General features: G+C 38.6%; 1 protein-coding gene across 2 annotated transcripts in view; it reads right to left on the bottom strand.

Moving 5' to 3' along the window:
• Positions 1 to 18,667: 18,667 nt before the first annotated feature.
• The window catches only part of LOC100701703 (Golgi apparatus protein 1), a 35,437-nt gene continuing 31,879 nt past the window's right edge, over positions 18,668 to 22,225 (bottom strand). The window contains exon 27 of one of the 2 annotated variants that reach the window (XM_005466266.4): positions 18,668 to 22,202. In XM_005466266.4, the coding sequence (XP_005466323.1) occupies positions 22,035 to 22,202 (168 nt within the window). In that variant the 3' untranslated portion in view covers positions 18,668 to 22,034. The remainder of the gene's footprint in view (positions 22,203 to 22,225) is intronic. The other variant, XM_003460251.5, reaches the window with a different exon arrangement.

The raw sequence follows: 22,225 nt of genomic DNA on the forward strand, positions 1-22,225 counted from the left end.
AAAAAACGTACGGAAGTCCCAAGAATAATAAAGAACTAGAAAAATTTGCATTTCCTGCGAAAATGCTGTGTGGATGCCTTAACGGTGAAGCTGTCTGCTGAAAAAGCTGAAAAAGTTGAAAAGTTGCAAAAAGTTGTATGGTGGTGAAAAAAAAATTTCACCCTGAGCAGGATTCGAACCTGGCCCTCCTGATCTCAAGGCAGCTACTCATCTCACTGAGCCAAACTTATTCTCACAAAGAGAAGGTGGACAGACTGACCATTCTGCTGAAATGAGCAGAAGCTGCTGAGAATTGTGCTGATAAGAGGTTAAAAGGCTGAAAATTTTGCAGAAGAGGTGAATAAGCAGAATTTGGGCTGAAAAGAGGTGAAAATTCTGCTGAAAAGAGTTCAATCAGCAGAATTTCTGCTGAAAAGAGTTCAATCAGCAGAATTTCTGCTGAAAAGAGTTCTGCAGAACTCTTTTCAGAATTCTGCTGAAAAGATGTTTTTGCTGAAAATAGCTGAAAAAGCTGGGATTTGTGCTGAAAAATGGTGAAAAAACTGAAAATTTTGCTGAAAAGGGGTGAAAAAGCTGAAATTGAGTTAAAAAAGTTTAACTGTTAACTGAAAGAAATGTTGCCATAAGCGGGATTTGAACCCGGGTCTCCCAGTCTGAGAACGGCTGCTTATCTCACTGAGCTAAAACACGGCTCAACCGGGCAAGGAAAACTAGTGAGGCCACTGATAGGCTGAAAAGGCTGAAAAGTTTGCAGAAAAGAGGTAAATCAGCAGAATTTCCGCAGAAAAGAGGCAGAACAAAAGAGAAAAATGAAAACAGGTTTTGCCATGACCGGGATTTGAACCTGGCCCTTCTCATCTCAAGGCATCTGCTCATCTCACTGAACCAAACTCTTTCTCTCAAAAAGAAGAGATGGAGAAACTGACAATTTTGCTAAATGAGCAGAAGCTGCTGAGAATTGTGCTGAGAAGAAGTGAAAAGGCTGAAAATTTTGCAGAAAAGAGGTGAATCAGCAGAATTTCTGCAGAAAAGAGGTAAAGAAGCAATAAGTTGCGCTGAAAAGAGATGAATCAGCAGAATTTCTGCTCAAAGGTGGCTATTCATTTCCCTGAGCCAAAGTCATTCTTACAAAGAAGAAGTGGAGAGACGGACAATTCTGCTGAAATGAGCAGAAGCTGCTGACAATTGTGCTGATAAGAGGTGAAAAGGCTGAAATTTTGCAGAAAAGAGGTGAATCAGCAGAATTTCTGCAGAAAAGAGGCAAAGAAGCAGAAACTTGCGCTGAAAAGAGATGAATCAGCAGAGTTTCTGCTCAAAAGAGTTGTCTTTTTTCTGAATACAGCCAAAAAAGCTGGAATTTGTGCTGAAAAGGGGTGAAAAAAATGAAAATTTTGCTGAAAAGGGGTGAAGAAGCTAAAGTATACTAAATCAAAGTATTTGTGCCAAAACATAGTGTTTCTGCCATATTGTGGTACTACTACATTACAACATGAATACGGATTAAAGATGAAAGAAACTGGCAACAAATTCCTCCACTACAAACCAGTCTGATACCACTTCTTTGCAGTGTTCACGTTTACTAAGGCACTACCCAAAAGGCGCCACAAGAGGGCACTCCAGCACAAGAGATGAGGTGAATGAGCAGAATTTCTGCTGAAAAGAGGCAGAAGGTTCTGTATGTAGAAAAAGAAACACTGTTGAACCATGTGTGAAATAAATAAAGAAATGAAATGAAAGAACAACCTGGTTCTGCTCAAATTCACCAATCAGAGGTACTGCCTCAGTCTGCTTCATCAGGCTGTGTACTTGTTTCTGCCATGGAGCGTTAACAAGAATCTGAGGTCCATATTAGAAAAGCTGCTAAAATCATAAAACTTTGCAGAACTGTAATAAATTAGCAATATAAATTACAGGTCTGTGATAGTGTATAAATTTGTAGTGAAAAAAAAAAACGTGGACCAAGGTGGGATTGAACCCACGACCTTTGAGCTGCAGAGCCGTGTCATTACTGATTGCGCCACCTGGAAAGGGGGCAGTGGTCTGAAAGACAGATACTTGGGCAGTCAGAAAATAGATCGCGGTGAGAGGCGAAAAACGCCGTTTTTTGGAGTTACAAAACGTCGTGTAACTCAAAAACTAGGAGGGCTAGCAGCATAATTCTTGTACTGGGTGAATCAGCGGACTTTGGTGTATTTTGACTGCGATTTTCATAGCTCGTTCTACCTCCGTCGCGGAGATATGACGAGAGAAGAAACGGCTTCATTTCCAGAGTTTGAAGACTGAGAGGAGGACAGATTTCCACCCCTCAAACAAACGTAATTCATTGCTCAACGGTAAGATAATTGTAAAAACTGCTTCCACTGTGAGTGTCAGCAGTGTCTGAAGATATATTGGCACAAGCCTCATGTCCTAACTTTGCTTTGTTAAAGAGATATGGCGATTTGAAAATGCCTCCCGTTACAGAATTTCAGCTCTGAATTGCAAAACCTCCCCATAGACTTTGAATGGGGAGTTTTCAGACCTTGTGTCACTTCGAGGCAAATTGCGACAAAACGGTAAATCTCACAATAAAGATAGTGACATTTTCTGAAAGCCAGCAAAAATACCTACGTTTTGATGTATAATTTGTGGGGGTTGAGTGCAAATTGAGCGAGTAGCAAGAAGTTGTTTAGACATGAAGAGAAAATTCAGAACGGACCAGCACTCACTCTGACTTAATTGCATAGCAACCATAGCAACGCATGTATTTTCTGAAAAATCACAATTTTGCAACTGAAAACTTAAAGAGAGATAAGATTAAAACGGTAGAAGATCTGAAAAAGCTGAATCAGACAGGAATAGCCCAATAAGTTGAGAACATTTTAAAGTTTGAATGGAGTTTCTAGGTGAAAGTATGACAAAGTAGTTAAGTTTGAAAAGCGAGCAAGTTTTAGCAGAATTGTGGAAGTTTCCCATTCATTTCAATGGGACAAATTAAAGGAAAAAAGTGTAATATTTTAAAAAGTATAAGAGTAATAAACACCAAAAGATATAGCAGTCGAAAGCAGAAGTAGCAGAACAGTTTAGAGTTTGAACGGTGAAAATCGGCTGAAAACTGAAGGAGTAGTTAAGCGGCAAAAAAACGGAGCAACTAGAATAATAAAGGATAAAGAATAAAGAGAAACAGGAACTCAGTAGTGTGGAAGCCCTTTAGGGCATCCACACAACTAGAAAAAGTTTGCATTTCCTGCGAAAATGCTGTGTGGATGCCTTAACGCCGAAGCTGTCTGCTGAAAATAGCTGAAAAAGATGAAAAGTTGCAAAAAATTGTATGGCGGTGAAGAACTGAAAATTCTGCTGAAAACAGGTGAAGAAGCACAAATTTTTGCTGGAAAGTGGTGAAAAGCCAAATATTCTACTGAAAAGTGGTAAAGATGGAGAAATTTTTGCAGAAAAGTGGTGAAAAGAAATTTTGCCATGAGCAGGATTTGAACCTGGCCCTCCTGGTCTCAAGGCAGCTACTCAGCTCACTGAACCGAACTCATTCTCACAAAAAAAGAGGTGGATAGACTGACAATTCTGCTGAAATTATCAGAAGCTGCTGATAATTGTGCTGATAAGAGGCGAAAAGGATGAAAAGTTTGCAGAAAAGAGGTGAATCAGCAGAATTTCTGCAGAAAAGAGGCAAAGAAGCAGAACGTTGCGCTGAAAAGAGGTGAATCAGCAGAGTTTCTGCTGAAAAGAGTTTATTTTCTGAAAACAGCCAAAAAAGCTGGAATTTTTGCTGAAAAGGGGTGAAAAAAATGAAAATTTTGCTGAAAAGGGGTGAAGAAGCTAAAGTATACCAAATCAAAGTATTTGTGCCAAAACATAGTATTCCTGCCATATTGTGGTATTTGTGCCACAAAAGTTACTACATTACAACATGAATACGGATTAAAGATGAAAGAAACTGGCAACAAATTCCTCCACTACAAACCAGTCTGATACCACTTCTTTGCAGTGTTCACGTTTACTAAGGCACTACCCAAAAGGCGCCACAAGAGGGCACTCCAACACAAGAGATGACCTATGTACACTGATGCACTTAGTAACGGTCAGCCTCCTACTTAGCCATTACGTAATACAGCGATATTACAGTGTACAAATTCACATAAATTTGCAGGGGGAAAAAAACAAAGCAGGAACAAGCCCAAAACAATCAAATAACTGGGCTGCCATAGCTATTGCTAACTAGCACATACGCTAAAGGTAACTAAAACCAATACCAACCAATGTTTTTGCAGAAACACTGTAATTTCACTCAAATACTATGAAATAGCAGTAATACTATGATTTGGCAGAAATACTATGTTTCAGTACAAATACTATGACAAAGCAGAAATACTATGACTTAGAAGTAATACTATAACAAAAGGGATTCCTCAAAATTACTATGAAATTGCAGTAATTCTATGATTTTGCAGAAATACTATACTTCGTACAAATATAGTGCTTTGGTACAAATACTATATTTTGATTTGAATACTATGATTTGGCACGAGTAGTATGATTTAGTACGAATACTACGAATTGGCAGAAATACTGTGACTTAGTAGTAATACTATAACATAACAGATATACTGTGATGTTGCAGACATAGTATGTTTTTGCACTACTCATTTGTAGTGAAAAAAAAACATGTGGACCAAGATGGGATTGAACCCACGACCTTTGAGCTGCAGAGCCGTGTCATTACTGATTGCGCCACCTGGAAAGGGGGCGGGCGTCTAAAACACAGAGACTTGAGGAGTCAGAATTAGATCGTGGTGAGAGGCGAAAAACGCCGTTTTTTGGAATTACAAAACGTCGTGTAACTCAAAATTTAGGTGGGATAGAAGCACAATTCTTGTACTGGGCGAATCAGCGGACTTTGGTGTACTTTGACTGCGATTTTCATTGCTCTTTGTACCTCCGTCGCGGAGATATGACGAGAGAAGACTGAGGGAGTAGTTAAGTGCCGAAAAACGTACGGAAGCAACCAGAATAATAAAGAACTAGAAAAATTTGCATTTCCTGCGAAAATGCTGTGTGGATGCCTTAACGCTGAAGCTGTCTGCTGAAAAGCTGAAAAAGATGAAAAGTTGCAAAAAGTTGTATGGTGGTGAAAAAAACAAAATGCCGCCCTGAGCAGGATTCGAACCTGGCCCTCTTGGTCTCAAGGCGGCTATTCACTTCACTGAGCCAAAGTCATTCTGACAAATAATAGGTGGAGAGACTGACAATTTTGCTGAAATGAGCAGAAGCTGCTGAGAATTGTGCTGAGAAGAAGTGAAAAGGCTGAAAATTTTGCAGCAAAGAGGTGAATCAGCAGAATTTCTGCAGAAAAGAGGTAAAGACTATGCAAGCAGAGGCAGCGAGCACACAGAAAGAGATGGAGAAGTCCCTGAGTGATACGACTGACAGGCTGACAACATTGGAAAAGTCCTATATGTCTCTAAAGGCAGACTACAAGAAGCTACAAGAAAAATGTACTGACTTAGAAGATAGAAGTCGCAGACAGAATATCAGAATAGTTGGCGTTGCAGAAGGTGCAGAGTCAAATAACATCACCACTTTTGCTGCAAAATTTCTGGCGGAGGTCATTGGAGCAGACAATTTTGATTCCCCTATTGTTATTGATCGAGCTCACAGAAGCCTCATCTCTAAACCACGTACGGGCCTCGGGAACGACCGAGGCCCATCATTGTCCGATTGCATTACTTCACAGAAAAGGAGAAGATCCTGAGATTATCTCGTAATAAAGGAAACTTACACTTTGACGGGTCTCCAGTTTATATTTTCCCTGACATAAGTCCTGAGGTTGGGCGGATGCGAGCAACCTTCAGTCAACTGAAGCAGAAACTCCGCAGCGCCAATATCCAATACAGCCTGTATTATCCAGCCAAATTGGTGATTACGGCAAATGGCTCCAGATACACGTTTACCGATGCACAAGCGGCGGAGAAATTTATCTTGTCCAACAAGCTGATCACATCGGAAGAAGAAACTGAATAGGAGGCGTTGGCCAGCTGATCGAGAAAGACATTACTGGACGGTAACACTCACTGACTGAGTTGACAAGTTTTTCATTCAGGTAAAATATGTTATTATGTTGTTGAGGATATTCTTATATCTTTTTCCTTTCTTTGGTCTGTTTTGAGAAAATGAATAAATCTATAGAAGGAGAATGAATTAGTATGCGTTTGCAAGTAAATTCACAGTTAATATTTAAATTGATTAATATTAAGGTAATTTAAGTTACAAGATGATACTTATTCTCTTACCAATGTAATCTTTCCTTGTATGTAAACCATCATAAGAGGGATTAAGGTCAATCGCAGAGCCTGAATTACTTCTTTTTTCTTTTTCCTTTTATTTATTATTATTATTACTGTGAGTGTACTTTATCAAAAATTTATCAAAATTAATCTAGATATGAATAATTTTTTTTCTTTTTTTAGGAGCTTAGTGGTAAGTCAGATGTTCATATCTCTCTCTGAGTTGAGACTTAAATACTTTTGTTGTATGGAGTCCCCTCTCTGTCCAAGTTCTGTTGGACTGTTTTGGTCAGGGAGGAGCAGAGAGGGAGCAGGGACTGTTTTTGAGGGGGGTTTTGTTTTTGTTTGGGTTTTCACCTGCATTTTTGTTTGTATTTTGTTTGGAGGCCATCTTATTAAAAAAGGAGGTAAAAAAGGGTTTATCTGGGTCGCAAATCTTTATTTATAAGTTAAATAATGGTTATTGATAATTATAAAAACCTAGTAAATTTTGTGTCACGGAATTGTAAAGGACTCAATGGTGCTGTTAAGCGGGGCAACATTTTAGCACACCTTAAAAAACTGGGGACAGATATAGGATATTTGCAAGAAACTCACTTGAAAAAACAGGATCATCAGAAGCTACGTGGAGGATGGATTGGGCAGGTATTTCATTCTAACTTTACAGCTAAGAATAGAGGTGCCGCCATAATTATCAAAAAAGGGATCCCCTTCATAAAGTCAAAAGTATTATCAGACCTTTATGGACGTTATATCATAGTTACAGGGAAACTTTATAACAATCAGGTTACACTAGCAAATATTTATGCCCCTAATGTTGATGATGCAGATTTTATTAAATCATTTATATCTTCTTTACCTAATATGGATACCCACAAATTGATAATTGGCGGTGATTTTAATTTCGTTTTGGATTCTAGTCTTGATAGATCATCACAAAGATCAGTATCTAAATCAAAATCTGTGAAAATTATCCAGGAATTTATGAAGACATATAAATTGACAGATCCATTTAGAGCCATTTCCCCAAACTCTAAGCAATTCTCATTTTTCTCTTCTGTTCATCACACTTATTCTAGAATAGACTTTTTCTTAATAGATCATGGATTTCTTACACAGATCCAAAGCTGTGACTATAAGGCAATAGTTTTATCTGACCATAGTCCAGTATTGCTACAATTAGCAATAGGAGATAGACCTAACGCATCAAAATGGCGATTTAATAATGGTTTGCTGTTAGATAACATTATAGTAAATGAAATAAGGGATCAAATTAAGCTATTTATTTCAATAAACGACACACTTGAAGTTACGAGATCCACACTATGGGACACATTAAAAGCCTACTTGAGAGGCCAAATTATCTCATTGACTAGCTATAGGAATAAGCAAAGAAAAGAAAGAGAGTTAAATATAACAACGGAACTTTTAGAAATAGATAAAGAATATGCCATTTCTCCTTCATCCAAACTTTATAAAAAGAAGATCTCATTGCAGACAGAACTTAAATTGCTTTATACAAATGACACAATAAGATTACTTACACAACTTCGACATAAGTACTATGAACACGGGGAAAAAACAGGTAGTTTATTAAGATAAGATAAGATAAGATGGCCTTTATTAGTCCCACAGGTGGGAAATTTGTTTTGTTACAGCAAAAGTGCAAAGTTATGTAGCAGAAATTAGAAAACACTGGAATGCAATAAAATACAATAAAATAAAATAAAATAAAATACTATATACAATAGAATAAAATAGAATAGAATAATATATACAATAGAATAAAATAGAAATACAAATACTATATACAACTGAGTAGGAAAATACAAAAACACAACTTCGTCAGAAGAAGAATTAGCAAGGCAAATTAAAGAAGTTGCAGCATCAAGACTGATTACAGAAATAAGAACTAGTACAGGACAATTAACAACTGACCCAAAGAGAATTAATGATGTATTTCGAGAATATTATAAAGCACTTTACTCTTTAGACTTAAAAAAAGATCCAGACAAAATCGAAAGTTTTTTCGATTCCATTCAAGTTCCATCTATTAATATAGAACACAAACTATTGTTAGAACAACCAATAACATTAAGGGAGATAAATCAAGCCATTCAAAGTATGCAGTGCTCAAAAAGCCCCGGTCCAGACGGGTATAGTATTGAATTCTATAAGACCTTTAGCGAACAGATTTCACCCGTTCTTTTGGAGGTATATAACGAAGCTTTAACTAAAGGATGCTTACCCTTAACCATGTATGATAGCACTATCTCTCTAATTCACAAACCTGGTAAGGATCCTTTGGAACCTGGTTCGTACAGACCAATAAGCCTATTGAACGTAGATAATAAAATATTGGCAAAAATTTTGGCCATGCGATTAGAGATAGTTCTCCCAACTGTTGTGTCGGAGGACCAAACGGGTTTTGTAAAAAATAGACAGTTATTTTTTAATATTAGAAGGCTATTCAATATTATATATACACAGAATACTTATGATCAATCTGAATCTGAAATACTACTCTCACTAGATGCAGAGAAGGCCTTTGACAGGGTTGAGTGGGATTTCCTCTTCTCGACCCTATCAAAGTATGGCATAGGCCCTAATTATATCTCCTTTGTTAGACTGCTTTACACAAAACCTCAAGCCTCGGTTAATACAAATAATATAATTTCTAGCCCTTTTCTCCTTCACCGTTCTACAAGACAAGGGTGCCCTTTGTCCCCATTGCTATTTGCACTCGTTATAGAACCCCTCGCCATTCAATTACGCTCAATAAAGGATTATAAAGGAATAAGGAGATTTGGTGTAGAACATAAGGTGTCTCTCTATGCAGATGATTTGTTGTTATATATTGCTGACCCTACTAAATCATTGCCAAAAATTATGACAGTTTTAACTGAATTTGGGAAAATTTCTGGATACAAAATCAACTTAACAAAAAGTATATTGTTTCCTATTAGTTCTTTAGAAAAATTAGATAGTGCCACATTGACCTCGTTTCCTCTTACAATCTCAAACACCTTCAAATATCTTGGAATAACTGTAACCCGTGAATTCTCTGGCCTGTTCAAACATAATTTTATTAATTTATACCATCAAACTGAACAGAACTTGGAAAGACTGTCTAAACTGCCCATCTCACTTGCTGGCCGAATAAATATCATTAGGATGAGTACTTTACCCAAATTTTTATTTTTGTTTCAATGTATTCCAATATTGATAACAAAAACTTTTTTTAAGAAAATAGATCAGTTAATTTCTCAGTTTATCTGGAACAAGAAGACACCCAGAATAAAAAAGGTTTTTCTTCAAAGACCTAAGATTACAGGAGGGATGGGGTTGCCCTGCTTTCAGTTCTATTATTGGGCCTGCAATATACGTTGTATGTCATTCTGGGATGGGGAAAATAGACCTGATTGGGAACAGATGGAAAGTATGACTTTTTTCCCTAATACTCTTAAATCGTTGGTTCATTCAAACTCAGATACGAGTAAACATAAATATAAAAACTCGGTAGTATCTAACTCACTAAAAATTTGGTCTCAAATTAGAAGGCACTTCCATTGGCATCAATGTTCAATCTCTACACCATTAATTCATAATCAAGCATATACATTGCTCTCAGGATCAACATTCCAGCTATGGAATTCCAAAGGGATACACACAATCAAGGATTTGTTTATTGATAACCTTTTTCCTTCGTTTCAACAACTCCAGAAAAATTTTTCCATAGAAAACAGAGATTTTTTCAAGTATTTACAAATACGTCATTTTATTAAAGAAACATTTCCATCTTTTCCCAATGAACCACAAAAACCAGTCTCAGATGATCTGTTCCTAATGAACCCACTAAAGAAAGGAGCTATTTCTAAGATCTATAACCAACTTTTGCAAATAGACAGTACAACTACATTGGACCACTTGAGAAACGCTTGGAATGAAGAACTGGGTATTAACATCACCGAAGAACAATGGACTAAGGCACAAGAATTGGTTCACTCTACTTCCGTCTGCTGCAGGCACGGATTATTACAATTTAAGGTCCTACATAGGCTCCATCTGTCTAAATTGAAGGTTTCAAGGATGTTTCCAGGAGCAGACTCAAGATGTGATCGATGCGGCCAGAATTCTGCCTCATTGTCACATATGTTTTGGACATGTCCTAATATTGCTATATACTGGTGTAAAATATTTAAAACTTTGTCTGATATTTTTAAAAAACAGCTCCCCCCAGACCCAGTAATGGCACTTTTTGGTGTAGCTACAGTCAAATACTTAAATAATAAACAAGTTTGTGTTTTGAGTTTTATAACATTGCTAGCAAGACGCCTTATACTTCTAAACTGGAAAAATAAAGCCCCCCCAACTCACTCTGCTTTATTAAGAGATACAATGTATCATTTACAGTTGGAGAAAATTAAATTTTCATTGAGAGATAACGTTAAACAGTTTTACCAAATTTGGCAACCCTTTATAGACTACTTTAATAAGTAAAACTGGGAGGGATGGCCTCCTCCCATATCGGCTTTAAGATTATATATATTGGTTTGAGCAGGTGTATTGTTCTTTTCAGGGGGGGAAGGGGGTTGTTGTTTTTTTTGTTTGTTTTTTTGTTTGTTTTTGTTTGTTTTTTGTTTGTTTTTTTGTTTTGTTTTGTTTTTTGTTTTGTTTTTTCTTCTATCCCCTCCTTTGTATATACTTATTTAGGTATCTAAATGTAAATGTACAGACATATGTGTATGTATATATATATATATATATATATATATATATATATATATGTATATATGTATGATTGTTTATATAATGGTAATTATACTTTATGCAAAAAAGGAGGGGGAGAGGAAGGAGGGGGAAGGGAAGGGGAGGGAGAGGGAGGGAGGGAAGGGGAAGAAAAAAAAAGCGCATGTATTTAGTGCATGTGTTTTTCTAAAACATATGGGTTGTACAGCACTTGTTTCCTGAACTGAACAGCCAGGTTGTGTTTTTTATTTTTTATTTTCGCAGGGTATTTGTTTCTAGGATATAAAGCTTTGTTAAACAATGAAAAAAAAACGAAAAAAAAAGAGGCAAGCAATAAGTTGCGCTGAAAAGAGATGAATCAGCAGAATTTCTGCTCAAAGGCGGCTATTCATTTCCCTGAGCCAAAGTCATTCTTACAAAGAAGAGGTGGAGAGACGGACAATTCTGCTGAAATGAGTAGAAGCTGCTGACAATTGTGCTGATAAGAGGTGAAAAGGCTGAAAATTTTGCAGAAAAGAGGTGAATCAGCAGAATTTCTGCAGAAAAGAGGCAAAGAAGCAGAAACTTGCGCTGAAAAGAGATGAATCAGCAGAGTTTCTGCTCAAAAGAGTTGTCTTTTTTCTGAATACAGCCAAAAAAGCTGGAATTTGTGCTGAAAAGGGGTGAAAAAAATGAAAATTTTGCTGAAAAGGGGTGAAGAAGATGAAGAAGCTAAAGTATACTAAATCAAAGTATTTGTGCCAAAACATGGTATTTCTGCCATATTGTGGTATTTGTGCCACAAAAGTTACTACATTACAACATGAATACGGATTAAAGATGAAAGAAACTGGCAACAAATTCCTCCACTACAAACCAGTCTGATACCACTTCTTTGCAGTGTTCACGTTTACTAAGGCACTACCCAAAAGACGCCACAAGAGGGCACTCCAACACAAGAGATGAGGTGAATGAGCAGAATTTCTGCTGAAAAGAGGCAGAAGGTTCTGTATGTAGAAAAAGAAACACTGTTGAACCATGTGTGAAATAAATAAAGAAATGAAATGAAAGAACAACCTGGTTCTGCTCAAATTCACCAATCAGAGGTACTGCCTCAGTCTGCTTCATCAGGCTGTGTACTTGTTTCTGCCATGGAGCGTTAACAAGAATCTGAGGTCCATATTAGAAAAGCTGCTAAAATCATAAAACTTTGCAGAATTGTAATAAATTAGCAATATAAATTACAGGTCTGTGATAGTGTATAAATTTGTAGTGAAAAAAAAAACGTGGACCAAGGTGGGATTGAACCCACGACCTTTGAGCTGCAGAGCCGTGTCATTACTGATTGCGCCACCTGGAAAGGGGGCAGTGGTCTGAAAGACAGATACTTGGGCAGTCAGAAAATAGATCGCGGTGAGAGGCGAAAAACGCCGTTTTTTGGAGTTACAAAACGTCGTGTAACTCAAAATCTAGGAGGGCTAGCAGCATAATTCTTGTACTGGGTGAATCAGCGGACTTTGATGTATTTTGACTGCGATTTTCATAGCTCGTTCTACCTCCGTCGCGGAGATATGACGAGAGAAGAAACGGCTTCATTTCCAGAGTTTGAAGATTGAGAGGAGGACAGATTTCCACCCCTCAAACAAACGTAATTCATTGCTCAACGGTAAGATAATTGTAAAAACTGCTTCCACTGTGAGTGTCAGCAGTGTCTGAAGATATATTGGCACAAGCCTCATGTCCTAACTTTGCTTTGTTAAAGAGATATGACGATTTGAAAATGCCTCTCATTAGAGAATTTCAGCTCTGAATTTCAAAACCTCCACATAGACTTTGAATGGGGAGTTTTCAGACCTTGTGTCACTTCGAGGCAAATTGCGAAAAAACAGTAAATCTCACAATAAAGATAGTGACATTGTCTGAAAGCCAGCAAAAATACCTACGTTTTGATGTATAATTTGTGGGGGTTGAGTGGAAATTGAGCGAGTAGCAAGAAGTTGTTCAGACATGAAGAGAAAATTCAGAACAGACCAGCGCTCACTCTGAGTTAATTGCATAGCAACCATAGCAACGCATGTGTTTTCTGAAAAATCACAATTTTGCAACTGAACACTTAAAGAGAGATAAGATTAAAACGGTAGAAGGTCTGAAAAAGCTGAATCAGACAGGAATAGCCCAATACTTTGAGAACATTTTAAAGTTTGAATGGAGTTTCTAGGTGAAAGTATGAGGAAGTAGTTAAGTTTCAAAAACAAGCAAGTTTTAGCAGAATTGTGGAAGTTTTCCATTCATTTCAATGGGACAAATTAAAGGAAAAAAGTGTAATATTTTAATAAGTATAATAGTAATAAACACCAAAAGATATAGCTGGAATTAGCAGAAATAGCAGAACAGTTTAGAGTTTGAACGGAGAAAATCGGCTGAAAACTGAGGGAGTAGTTAAGTGCCGAAAAACGCGAGCAACTTGAAAAAGAATAAAGTTTAAAGAGAAACAGGAACTCAATACAGAGAAACAGGAAAACAATTGTGTGGAAGCCCTTTAGGGCATCCACACAATAAAGAATAAAGAGAAACAGGAAAACAATAGTGTGGATGCCTTTGAAGGCATCCACACAATAAAGATTAGAAGAACAATACTGTGAATGCTTTTTCAAGCATTCACACTAATTAGAAGAACAATACTGTGAATGCTTTTACAAGCATTAACACTAATAATTGTACTTTGTGTGAAGTAGTTTCAATAAAACAGAAAAAAATAGTATCTTTGTTTTTTATTCTTGATCTGTTCACAAGTACATAAAAATGAAATGCAAACTATTTACATGGCAACACACAGCTGGCATCAATCTTGAACCACAAAATGAAACATTACAGGCTATTTAGAGCAGCACGTTGTTTGGAGAAGTATTTCCCAACAAGTTCAGGAAGACACACTTTAAGAAAGAAGTCTTGTGCTTGCTTTAAACGTGGTTCCCAGAAATCCACTTCAGGGAAGATGCGTATCACAGCAAGGTCTCTCTGTGTCCACTCAACGAGGTCACAGTGGTTGGTGCCAGTAACAAAGATTTGTGTTTGTACCTGACAGTAGTGTATCCAGTAATGGTGACAAATTCTCCAGCGTTGCAATAGGAATCTGCCTCTCAAAGGCAAAAGGAGGGTGTGTTTATGTTTTCATCAAGACCACGTTTTTGGGCAGCTGCTGAGGAGAAGTCAATGTTATGTGCAACCTCGGGCTGTATCTTGGTCATATTTCCGGGCAATACCCAATATGCTGGCTCGTCTATTACAGTTCTGGTGCCTCTGATACACACTGTAGCCTCGACTTTAAACAAAAGAGCAGCGACATGGGTGCAGGTCTCTGCAACTCCGGCCATGCATGTGCAGTGAGCAGCCTCAACCCTCTCATTGGTGCTCACAATGACCCATGGCTGTAATGCAGTTTCATTCAGTCGTTGTGAGTGCAGTACCTGAAACACACAAAAACCACTTTTAATAAAAGGTCTGTAATGAACCAAGGCTAATATAGATGGGTTGACTGTACGTGCAAATCAAAAACTGTAACAAGGAAGTTGTTTAGAAAGTTCAAACCGACTTACCTATGTCCTAACGACAACGTACTCGCAGCGTGGAGGCTTAAAGACGGACAAATCTTGCACCCAGCCATTCGTGAATTGGATGTGGGCCTCCAGGGATTTATAATTAAACTGGTTTGCTGTGTATGCGCTGACTCCACAGACAAGGTATGTGAAGATCGGGATAGGACAAAGGCGGTAGGTCGTCTGGGTTTCCACTCTACTTCCTTATTTCATACGGGTCCACATTACCGATGCACGCAATTTTTTCAAAGTACCATCTCTTGGCGTCTGGGCGCAATCGGTCGCGATACAGCCCTTTGTCTTTTGCGCTGATTTTAAGCATGGTTTTGGCAGTAACGCTTCCAACACAGTGTGTTTGTTTTGATTTGTTACCTTCTGACATGGCGCCGCGATCCCACAATGCACTGCGGCGTGACATCAACTCCAAACCCCTATAGAGATTGAAAATGTGACTCATTCTAGGGTAAAACCGCAAAGGATTCTGGGAACACGTGGCAAGCAGTACTAGCGCACACAGGCTTTCACATGAAAACAGTCGCACAGCGATAAAAAGAAACACAAAAAATGGCAAGAAGGTGTTGTATTATTAACTGCAATAGCGGGTCGCATGACAGCTATGGGAAGCCGACGGGTAAAGAGATCGGTTTTTATCGGATTACGTCGTGGAAGAGAAATTGTTCAAGCCATGTTTCCGAAGTAACAAAGAGCCAACGGATGGCCTGGATTGCAGCCATTCGAAGACCAAATATAATGTCCCAGAACACTCCAGCTCACATGTTAGTCTGCTCCAAGCATTTCCACAAAGGTACGTCTTCTGTTGTAGTTATTACATAATTTATCATAACATAATTGTTGATGTAGGTAGGTTACAAATAAATCTTATATTGATTTGAATTGAATTCGTTGCGCTATGCTGCTTTGTTCACTGTGGTTTTGTGGGCTAATATTTGTTGTGTTTTGTAGGAAAACCAGCCTACAAAATGCTGGAATGCGATCCAGACTGGGCACCCTCTATCAACCTGGGTCATACAGAGTTTAAAGCTCCTACCACAGCGAGATTTGATCGCTTAAGAGAGAGAGCGATATCAAAACAGCCACGAAACGTCCCGCATATATGTGCCCAAGGGTTGCATTGAAGCAATCAAGTGATGAATAACTGTTTTCCAGTATGTTGTTTTGCAATGTTTTTTTGTTTTTTTTTGGTTGCATTGTTGATTTGTTTTTTACCGAAGCAGCTAATAAAGCACAATGGAATACAATTTTGCCTCTTTCTTGTAAGATTCTATAATAGAATGAAACAATAATGCCAGTTATAAATAAAGACAATAAATTAAATGAATTACGAAACACTCATTTTATTTCTATTAGATCGGAAAATGTTGTGTAATACTACAACCTGAAACGACAAATAGATTATTTCCTGTACAGGCCAACGCAAAGGAAAAAAATTTAACAACAGCTGTGAAATGGAACAGTCCAAATCACCAAAGTAAACTGGACCTGGGCTTGTTGCAGGGATCTGAAGTTAATAAACATTTTGTGAGTGTATGCACTCACACTTAGGACCATATAATAATAAATATGTGCGTGATGAAAGTTGGGCAGCACGCTAACGTCCTTACTCCACTCTGTATGCTCGTATGGGTCTAACCCAGGGGTCTGCAACCTTTTACACCCAAAGAGCCATTTGGACCCGGTTTCCACGCAAAAGAAAACACTGGGAGCCGCAAATAGTTTTTGACATCTAAAATGAAGATAACACTGTATATATTGTTTTTTATCTTTATGCTTTGTGTGAACAACTAAGGTGTGTTGCTTATGAAATCCATGAAGTGCTACAGAGAAAATTAAATTATATTTATGTAATCAACACATTTTGAACTCTTAAAGAAATATAACAAAAGGAAAGACACCCAGCTGAACTAAAATGATCCATGTAGCAAACAAAAACTGTTATCAGCCGCCACCCTTATATCGCCTTTGGGCTGTTGGAGCCTTGACCTGACTCTTAAAAAATAATTGGAAAAAAGCACTATGCTGCTGAAAAATGAAAAATAGATATTTGCAAAATTCTGCCTAAATATGTATTTTACCTGGTTAATGCGTGCGGCGGGGCGTGGTTTGCAGCGCCGCTGCAGGGGAGGCGGACGCACCTGAGCGACACCCGCAATCACGCCTCGCTGCCTTAACATCTGTGCTATCTGTGCTGTTGTGTTGTTGGTGGTGTATGTCGGGCTGTGAGCTGAAAAGCTACAGCCGGCTGTATGCGTACAGGAACCGTGTGTGAAAAGTGCTCAATAAAGAGATGCTCAAAAGCATGCTCATGGAAACATCGTTGGGTCTGCCGTGATTTGTTTACAATGGGACTTCTGCTCCTGAACCTCTGCGCACAGTCCGCAAATCGGGGCTATACAAGTCAGTTTACGCAGGACTGTAAGCTGTCATCTGTCAGGCGTGAGCGGTGTTTGTCTTTAACATAGTTCATGGTGGAGAACAGCTGCTGACATAATGTGGATCCGAAGATCCATAATTGGCCTACCTGGGGTTGAAAGTCTCGATAAATGCACGGCGTTTCAGCGGGTAAACCGGCTTCCGCGAGTGTGACTCTTATTTTGAGCGATGAAAAAATAATAGAATATAATTTTATTTTTATATTTCAATATCACAATAATCTTCCAATTTAGAACTACGAGTTAAAAAGAACTAACATAAATAAAATACACTTCAGCTAAATACTTCTAATTTATTTGCCCAAACCACGCGGAGCCGCACTATAAGGACTAAAGAGCCGCATGCGGCTCCGGAGCCGCAGGTTGCCGACCCCTGCACTAGCCCCTCATGACATGGGCGTCACTTAGCCAGCCTGTAAGGGCTGGCGTAATGGTATTTGAGCTTCTGATGAGGTCACGCAGGAGGCGTTCCCATAGTGAGACACTCACTCATGCTACTCAGAGAACCGGGGTTATATACATAACCTTAAGTTTTTAGCTGAGCTGGAAGCAGAAGAGAGTGGGCTCTTGGACCAACATCTCTAAAGATGTTTCCAGAGCCTTGTTCAATCAATGCCACAATGAATTAAGGCTGAAGGCAAAAGGGGTTCCAACTTGGTACTCAAATGTACTATCCTCACAAATACAGCTGGGACCTATTTTTATTTTATCTCTTAAGTTTTGCACGTTGTTGGCAGGTTTCACTTCTTGCCAGTCGGACTGCAAAGCACTTGATGCAGTGCTAATGAAGTGGCTTGTGAGTGAAAAACTGACACATCTCCAAAGGTCTTTGTGAAATGGCTTGTTGCCCTCTCTCTCTCTCCTCTCTTTAGAAGCAGAAGAATCAGCTCCAACAGTTGACATCCAGTGTCAACTGTTGGAGGATGAGCAAGGATGAGCCTCTCTCTGCGTCACAGCAGTCAGCTTGTGTAGAGGCAGGAGGAAGCTTCTGTGTCAGTAAACATTCGTCTGAGTAATGTCTAGTACTGAAAGGTTACAAATAAACAAATTTTTACATTAAACTACATGTAAAAACATTTATTCTTGGGCAGCAGTGACCTACATTTCATGTACGGCTCTTGCTGTAGGCATAATGAGTGATAAACCAGTGGGTTAGGCCACAGAGGACGTGTTTATCTTTGGTCTTCATCACTCACATTCAATTCAAATCTATTTATGCAGGACCAAATCAGGACCACTTCAAGGTGCTTTATATTGTAAGGTAACAACCCTACAATAAAAAAAACAACAACCCAACAGTCATACCAACCTCCATTGAGAAAGCACTTTGGTGAAAGTGGGAAGGAAAAACTCCCTTTTATCAGGAAGAAACTTCTGACAGAACCAGGTTCAAGGAGGGAGAGTCATCTGTCACAAACAACTGAGGGTAGGGGAAGAGAGACAGGACAAAAGACCCACTGTGGAAATGCAGTGTGGTGTAGTTAAAGACATAAAGCGTGTTTCTGTGTCTTTTGGAACGTGCAGGCTTCTTCAGCTGTGACTGTGTGTTAAACACAAAACATAAAAGAGCTGTAACTTATTTGGTCTTAAAAAGGGACTCTGTCTGAGGCGAGGATATGAAAATCTGCACACACTTTTATTAAATCAACAAATTTTATCTGTACAGCAAAATCAAATCTCACAATGATAGATGTTACATTTTCATAATACATGGCATATTCCAAAAAGAACAAAACTGCACAGCGATGAAATTTGTCCACATGGAGACTTCCGTACAAAACTGGTTTTGATAGCGGTCTTTAGTTTTCTGTCAAATCTCTTATTCAACATCTGACTTCAGACACATGGAAACAAAAAGGTTGTTTAGAAACGCTCAAAGCAGCGATCTGTTGTCTCCTGCCAAAAGATATTTTTCCTATTTCTCAGAGTGTGTTCACTTTTTGTTAATGAGCAGAAATCTTGTGCATTTGTTGCACAATATTCATCTTTGTGACTGCTTTCATATCACTCATGGGAAATAATTCACCACAAAAAGCTGCAAAGGATTTGTTTAAAAACAAATTTGGTTAATGATGAAAAATATTTTCAGAAATTAATAAATGAAGCTCTGTAGATGTGACTTAGATCAGATAAAGTGCAAAAGTTAACATTTGTTACCGTTTTTAAGAAGAAAAAGGCTAAATGTTTGAATCTTTTCATGTTATTTAACTGCAAAGCAATAATTTGCATGGCTCAAATTAAAAAAAGACTCATAATGATTCATAGTCATGGGATTTTGATGTAACCTCAACATTATTTAGTTTTGATCGAGCTCTTTAATGCAAAATCTATGTTAGGAGAACTACATAAAACTGTCATGCTGCTCATCAGTTGTCGTTTGGGTGGAAAAGTTACTGGACGTCTCCTTTACCTGGTAGGAATGACCCAGTTCTGAGGTTCTATGATACAAAGGACACACCCACTGCAGCCATGACCAATACACTTTTAAATCACTACCACTTTTAAATGTATCAGTTTTAGACAGTTCTGGTTCATGTTTTAAGTTTAAGACATGACCCAGCACCGGAAACCACTGTGGTTTTGATAGACTGTAGATAAAAGACGGTCTCAAAGGGAAGCCCATGTAGAAACATTCTTTGTAGATGTAGTTTTTTTTTTTTTAGACCAATACCAATTCTGATAATTGTCAATTTAAAAATCTGATATTCCGATATACCTGCTGATATTTTTCTTTCAGATAAACAAAGCATAAACAAATTTCCCTAACATTTGCTGCATGTAGCTTATTTATTTACTTGTTTACACTCCCGACTCTTCTCAGAGCAGCAGGTTGTTGTGTTTGTGGTGCTCCAAACACATGCTGTCAACACCAAAGTTGCAGACTGCCCTCTGGTGGACAAACTACAGAATGTCAACACTCAAAAGACTCACTAGTTAAATGGTTGAAGGGTTTCTCTCCTGTTGGTTCTTTACTTTTTAAAACATTTAATTTATCGGGCATTATAAGTGCCAATACCAATACATCGGTAAATAGTTAATATTGACTGATATTATCAGTTAATATTAGCTCTAATACTTTGCTAATAGTCCAAAGGGGATGACGTCTCATGATGTCTGGTTTCAAATTGCCAAGACGATGAGGATGTTTAAAATACTCCAGTCAAAACAGGATTTCACAAAACGAAGGGTGACATCACCACAGCGACATCCATCTTTAGTGGTTTTAATGGAAGTGAGTAACTAATGGTGTTCTCTGGTACATCACCAATGCCATTCAACCACATCCCAAATTTTGAAAAACATTTCTTTGACCACAACAGGGCAGTGCTTTACCAGCAGGTCTGCTGAAATGTGGAATTGACGGGTTCTGTTGTTGAAGTTTAGATTTTAGTGGGGGAATGGTTCCTGTATGTTGCTGTCACTATATGAAATTGGTAGTAAAGAGGCATACAGTGCTGTACAGTTTGTACCAAAGTCTGTAAACACTCCCCAACTAGTCACTATTTTTTTTTTTAAAGATTACATTTTATTTATATAGTGCCAAATCACAACAACGGTCACCTCGAGGATCTTTATATTATTGTAGGGTCTTTACCTTACAGTATAGAGTAAAACCCCAAAAATCAGGCAACTCCTTATGAGCAAGCACTTGGCGACAGTGGGAAGTAAAAACTCCCTAAACTAAGTGGCTGTAAAATGTAAAAGAGTGCGATGCAGACCATAGACAGAAATCAATCGCCTTCAAGACGTAAATGTTGCGTCTTGAAAAGTGTTGGTTTCAATGGTTACGCACAACTTTTACTTTGAAGATAAATGGGTTCCGTTTCCTGTTTGTGTTACACTTTTCCAAGTTTCACTACCACTTTGTGGTTAGCTATCAAGAGTTTGCAGACAAGTTGGCAAACACTCTGGGCAATCGCAGCATTCTGCTAGTGACCGCAACACAAAGTAAGCTTTTGGACCAGGACCTCATTGTGACTGCCGGCAACCTATAGAAACCATTCACCAACCAGTTACCAGAAAGTTTTTGACTGGTGTTGAGGCCTATGACAAAGGCCTTAGTTACCCGCTCATTTCCTGAAGAGGTTTTGCTTTTTGCCTCGCTACCATGGTTTAACAAAAGTAGCATCATATGGTGCAAATGAGTATTACATGAAAAGTACAGTCCAGTCCTAGTTCAGCTCTAGCTGACATCTCTAAGTCATAGCAGTTCTTTCTTTGCATTCTTCTCAACCTTTTAGTTAACTTTGGAAGGTTTTAAACCTTTTACAATTAGTACTTTTAAAGCTCCATCATACACAGCTGTACTTCTCTGCATGTCTCACTGTAGACTACAGAATCTGTATTTAGCTGGATTTCCAGGAAAAAAACATAAAAGATCAATCAAACTCAAAAGAAACTAAAACATCATCGGACAATAAATAAGGCATAATGTTAAAAAACAAACAAACAAAAGTGCAATGAAGTCAGCATTTAAATTAAGTTTTAAAAACCATGTATGCAGGACAATCCAGTTAATGACAATATTGAGAGCAGCTGGACCTTCATTTTCAGTCAGTAACAAGCGAGATGGATCTGAACTGGAAGAGAGGATGGGACTTTGTGACTGATGAGAAAATGTTTCAAAGCAACAGGAAATTCAACCACAAAGTTTGCACACAATATTTTCATGTGTGACTCAGGCTGCTGCAGTCACTTCCAAAGAAACGGTTTCCTGTTGCGCCGCATGCTCCAGTCTCCATTAAATATCACAAAAATAAAAGCGTCAGGACTGAACGAGGGGGGTAAAAAAGCAATTCTAGCCCCAAAAGCGACAGCCCTCAGTCACATCAAGAACAGCGGGGGTCTAGAGGTGGGCACTGGTGTTGGCACTGTGCAGGCTGGCTGGTTACAGATCGGGCATCTGAGAGAGGAGGACAAGGAAGGTAGGGGGAGAGGTGCAAAGACTCAGTTCTTTCTGAAGCATCGGGCCACTCTGTCCTCTATCGGTCCTTCAGTTCTCTCGTCACTCGCTTGGTGATTCGACCGCACAGCAGCCCCACCAGGAACAGGACGCACACGCTCAGTGCGATCATGAACAGGATGTAGTTCTTGGAGGGTGATGTCATTACCTGCACGGCCAGGTCTGAGAAGCCTTCTGCTGGTGCTACCTATAGCACAGAGGGAGGGGGCT

Source organism: Oreochromis niloticus, unplaced genomic scaffold (assembly GCF_001858045.2).
Source record: "Oreochromis niloticus isolate F11D_XX unplaced genomic scaffold, O_niloticus_UMD_NMBU tig00002517_pilon, whole genome shotgun sequence".
Taxonomy (NCBI): Eukaryota; Metazoa; Chordata; class Actinopteri; order Cichliformes; family Cichlidae; genus Oreochromis; species Oreochromis niloticus.